We start from the raw sequence: 5142 nt of genomic DNA on the forward strand, positions 1-5142 counted from the left end.
CTTCTGGAGACTTACAAGGAAGCAGAATAGGGAAATTTTTTTCTGAATTGTCTGGTGACTTACTACAAACTTTAAGAGGTAAGTAAATCCTGATGCTATGAGCTAAATCTGGTAAATAATTAATTACATTTCTTAGACTCTATAATCTTTATCTTGGTAAATAGAGAAAACACAGCTTTACCAAATAGATCTTTCCATCTAATATCTTAAAGGCAATTATTTAAATATTACCACAAAACAGGGTCATATTTTGTTTAAATTAGACATTTAAACTGAAGATAAAATGCATATGTTCATAGTTTAAAAAGGGGGAAAAATACAAATTAACTGGCCTAGTCTTTTATGAGTTTATTAATACCATTTAAAATATTACAAATAAATCAATTACATTTCATGCATTTAAAATGCAAGTCTAAAATGTTCCAGAGAAAGGCTTTTCATTTCAATGTGAAATATCCAAATTATTTCAACATTACAATGAGCAATTAGTTTGCAGAATCTGCAAACATTTAAATGTAGTGTCAGGAGTGTTTATTAACAGTTAACAATATTACCTTCAGGAAATACACAAAGGCCAAGGTTAGTCGAGTTTCACTTGGACAATTTATTTAATACATGGGTTTTGGCAGACCCAGTTATTATGAAATATAGGAGAACTCTCACTTTAACTATGCCTGAACTGCCAGCAAATGCAAATAAGTACATGCTCCATTAAATTAAATGTCATCCAACATTTATCAAATATTGTCTTAGTTACAGTTTGATACCTATCTAAATTCATATTCGAGCAAAACTAGGCCCCGAAAGTGCGTTTGTGGCTCTGCACCTCCAGAAGTGAGTTCAAAAATCCTGCAGCTCATGAGAACTGCCACAATAACTCTTAATATTTTCTTGTGACAAAAAAAAAAAAAAATCAAGTTTACTTCAATATATTTTCAAATATTTACTGGAAGTAATGTACAAGAAAAAAATACTATACAAAATCGTCTCTTGGACAACTGCACCTCACACCCTTACAATGGTGGAGTTGTATTTAATTGGTAACTAATCTAGAACGATTCTCCAGTTGTACAAACCATTAGGTTCAGATATATTTTACAAGGTGTTTTTTTTTTTTTCCTATTTCCCTCTTTTGGCATTTAACCTACAGCCTCATCTGAAATAAGTGATACCTTCTTCACTTGTTTATAAGTTTAAATCACACCAAAAAAAGTTTAACCCTAAAATCTTCAAGGAATTGCAAGAATTTACAGGAATGGGTACTATACAAATTGACCACTGGACTAACAACAAAAAAAAAAAAAGATGGAGATTATGCTCGGGAGTGGTGAAAACGAGGTAGAAAAGGACAAACACGAAGATAGTTAATCTGGTCTCACCGGAAAAGGGATATTTTTGCATAAGAAAAGACACCTACCCTCACCCCACCCCCACCCCATAAGTTAAGTTAATGTGATCAAAATAACTTTGGGATCAATTATTAGCACAGTTTTGAGAGAAAGACGCGCTCACTGGTAAGGAAAAAAAACTAGAAGTGAAACAAAGAGGAAAGTTGCTTTCTTCCCCCTTATTTTTATAGTATTTTTAAAAATGACAAAAAGAAGAAAGAAGGCTGTTGCAGCGATTCGCCAAGACTACCCTTTGCTGAAACTTGCATTGGTTCCACCTTAGGGAACAAAGAGAAAGAGACAGGGCTGACGCTGGAAAAGCTAAAATCTGCAAACTCTTGGGTCTAGGTGCTGCCAGACCCGCACCCCACCGAGCTTCGACCACCTGCGCCGGGAGCGCTGCGGGAGCATCAGCCCAGCTGGGCCCTCTTTAGCAGAGACGCCCAGAACTGCGGTTCTGGAACCGAGTCGCTGCCATGGCTGAGATTCCCTGCCCGGCCTCCTGCCTCACCCTTCCCACCTCTCCAACTCAAGCTTGCTCAGCCTAGTTGTTCCCGCCAGCGCGGAAGCTCGCAGTCTCCCAGGCACTACATTCGTCCAGATCTAACTTAAGCGTCCGCTGCCCTCTAAAAGTTAGGGCAACCTGGGATGGAGGAGGGAAGCGAAGGGGCACAGGTTCGAGCTGCACTTGAAAGCCAGGGCCTGGGATATCGATGCCTATTACTTACATGTCCATATCCCTTCACAAAGTTAAGTCAGAGGAAAGAGAGAGACAGGACACACAGAAAGAGAGCGAGCGAAAGAGAGCGCGCAGGGTGCAGTGGAGAGTGGCTGGAGTCGAGGCCGGGACAGACAAGGACCAAGTGGTCCCAGGTGGGAGGAAGTGGGGGAGAGGTGCGGGGCGAGCTGTGTCACTCTAGGCCATTGCGGTGCCCAGGCTCAGGGGGCTGCAGCAGCTCCGGGGAGTGGCAGGGCGGACTGCCTGCGGCGCTGTGCTCGCTGTCGGTGTCGCTTCCCTTCTTGCCACCGCTGCCGGATCCCGCGGAGCCGCCGCCGCCGCCGCCGCTGTGCGTCTTCACGTGCTTGCTGAGGTGGTCGCTACGCATGAAGCGCTTGTTGCAGACCGGGCAGGCGAAGCGCTTCTCGCCGGTGTGGGTCCGCAGGTGCCGCTGCAGCTCGTCGGAGCGCGTGAAGCGCTTGCCGCAGAAGAGCCAGTTGCACACGAAGGGCCGTTCGCCCGTGTGCCAGCGCAGGTGCGCCTTGAGGTGCGACGTCTTACCGTACACCTTCCCGCAGCCAGGGATGTGGCAGCTGTGCAGGCCCTTGCGACGCAGGCTTGCCCCGGCTGGCCCCAGCCGCTCTGCCTCCTGGCAGTTGGGGCAGTCGCAAGTGGCTCGGCCAGAGTAGCGGCGGGCGGAGGAACGCGGGGAGCCCCCCAGCGGCGCCGACGGCCCAGCGCTGAGCATGGAGCTCCCGGCGCCCGCCAGCGGAGATGGGGCCGAGTCCGGGTAGGAGCCCGGCAGAACTGGCTTGAAGCCGTCCATGAGGTGTTGCCCCGCGGGGCTGAGCAGGTGCGAGGAGGCGCCGCTGCTGAAGGCCGAGTGACTCAGGCCTGAGTAATCCGAGTTGTAGCCTCCGAGCGGCGAATGCAGCGAGGTCTGGAGCCCCCCGGCTGCGGGGTGCAGCGAGCCTGGCAGCGCCGCCGCGCCGTTCGGGTTCTGCACGTCGATCCAGCCTGCGCCCACGTCCCACCAGCTGGAGGCGCCGGCAGAGCCCACGTCGCCCGCGGCCCCCAGGCCTGGGTGCGAGGGCTTAAACCACGACTCGTATGGGTGCGCCATGCCCACGCGCGGGTAGATACCCTGCAGTCCGTCCACCGAGGTGTGCACCTTGGAGATGAACACCGGTTGGTGGGAGCCGTCCTGCGAGTGTGCGGAGGAGCCTCCGCCGCCACCCCCGCCGCCGCCGCCGCTGCCCCCTGAGACGCCGGGGGCCTGGAACACAGAGTAGTCGTTGGCGAAGGGCGAGCTGGAGGCGGCGGCGGCGGCAGCAGCAGCGGCGGCGGCGGCGCTGCTGGAGGTGAGGGAGAAGGCGCTGGAGCCCGGCGAGCCGCCGCAGCTGAATGAGTCGGACACCAGGGCCGCGGCCGCCGCCGCCGCCGCCGCGGCCGCCGCGGCAGCCGAAGACGTGCCGCCGTTCCTGGAGGCCCCAGACACTCCGAAGCTTGAGAGACTGGAACCCACTACGTTGCAGCTGCCGGAAGAAGAGGATGAGGATCTTTTCCAAGGGTGGAAGCCTTTGCCGAAGGAAGAAGTGCTGTCCGAGAGGGAGGAGGGAGACGGGCTGGGGCTGCCGATCTTATTACAGGTAGCTGCAAGCATGGCCAGAGGAGTGGATCCCAACCTCGGTTCTTCCTGCAAGGAGAGGAGAAGGATGGGGGAGGGGTGGTGGGCAAAGGGTCGGTGGGGGAGGGAGGGAAGAAATATGCATTAGTCCTCTGGTGGCTTCCAAAACGCCCCACTGCACCCCATTTCTCGCTGCAGTGCGCAGCCACCAACTCACCTGGCACCCCCAACAGCCCCGGCGCCCGGCTGCTTCCTACTCTACAGGAGGGGACAAGTTTGGCTGCCGGCGTCTGATTCGGGAGCAAGGCGCCACGCTACAGAAGAGTTTGACAAGTATTCTCACCTAAAACAACACTCCTGTGCACACAGGCCCCAGACACTTTGAAACAAACAAGCAAAAAGTCCAAATTGGGGACGAAGGAAGTTTCCTTTGCCGAGAAGCCTGGGGAAAAAACCATTGGATTGCTTTTAAGAGCGTTTCCCCTGCAATCCAGAGAGAGTTTTGAAAATACTGTTCCGGTCCCCCCAAACCCATGCTGGGTTGCTTCTCCCAGACCCAAAGAGGTCAAACTGTAAGGGCTCACAAGCTCTTCTTTTTTTCTTTTATTTTTAAAAGTATATGTTAGTAAATATAATTAGTTAAAACAAGACGAGTTCAACATACCTGCACGACAAGGCGGGCTGAGGAATTTTTTAAGGGAAAGGGGAGATTGCAGTTTGCCCAAGAAGAAAAACTTGCTCTCTTTACCCCCGAAATCGTCGCATGTAAAATGGGATGCGCGCAGGACTCCCGGGCCGGGAGCGGCCAGGCGCTGCGAGGTGGCTTGTCTAAAATGCCCTTCGAACCTTTTCCTGTGCTGAAAAAAGTGACTCGGCCCCCCTCTCCCCCTCTTTCTTTTCTCCAAACTCACTTGTATTTAAGGGGGGGGGGGAGCTCTCAATAGAGAGACTGATAGCCCGTGGCCTGGCCGGGGCGACTTTAACCCCCTCCAATCGGCAATAAAAGGAAACTAATTAAACCAGCAAGAGAAAATCCTGAGACTCACCCCTAGAAGTGAAGTTGCCATCACACAAAAGTGCCCTCCTCCTCTCAGAGGATCTTTTTTATATTGATAAATCAGAGGCAGTGTTTTTTTTAGAGGTGTGCAATACAATGATCAGTTCCGCCCATTCCACCACAATTGTAGCTCCCTCTCCGGCTTTGAAGTGCCGCGGAGGCGCGGCCAGCCAATCTGCGGCCTCGCCGGGCCGCGCCGCGCGCGCGCCGTGAGGTCATCGGCGCCGCCGCCGGCCGCGGCGGGCGGGGGGGGGGTGCGGTGAACAGGAGGGGGCGGGGGTGACTGCGCGTGTTATAAAGTGTGTGTGTGTGTAACACTGTAACGGCGAGTGTGACCAAGCCGAGGAGAGGA

General features: G+C 52.4%; 1 protein-coding gene across 1 annotated transcript; it reads right to left on the minus strand.

The window, feature by feature from the left end:
• Window positions 1-2299: 2299 nt before the first annotated feature.
• Sp8 (Sp8 transcription factor) lies at window positions 2300-4800 on the minus strand. The gene is made up of 2 exons (XM_076863300.1): window positions 4780-4800; window positions 2300-3802 (listed from the first exon to the last, which is right to left on the minus strand). The coding sequence occupies exons 1-2, from the start codon at window positions 4798-4800 to the stop codon at window positions 2300-2302; spliced, it is 1524 nt and encodes a 507-aa protein (XP_076719415.1).
• Window positions 4801-5142: the final 342 nt, after the last annotated feature.

Source organism: Callospermophilus lateralis, chromosome 1 (assembly GCF_048772815.1).
Source record: "Callospermophilus lateralis isolate mCalLat2 chromosome 1, mCalLat2.hap1, whole genome shotgun sequence".
Taxonomy (NCBI): domain Eukaryota; kingdom Metazoa; phylum Chordata; class Mammalia; order Rodentia; family Sciuridae; genus Callospermophilus; species Callospermophilus lateralis.

Bases quoted from the DNA above. Each gene is read 5' to 3' on its own strand.
- Sp8 (XM_076863300.1), bottom strand. From the start codon at position 4,800: ATGGCAACTTCACTTCTAGGG. The intron at 3,803-4,779 runs GTGAGTCTCAGG...CTCTCCTTGCAG, and splicing joins TGGCAACTTCACTTCTAGGG to GAAGAACCGAGGTTGGGATC.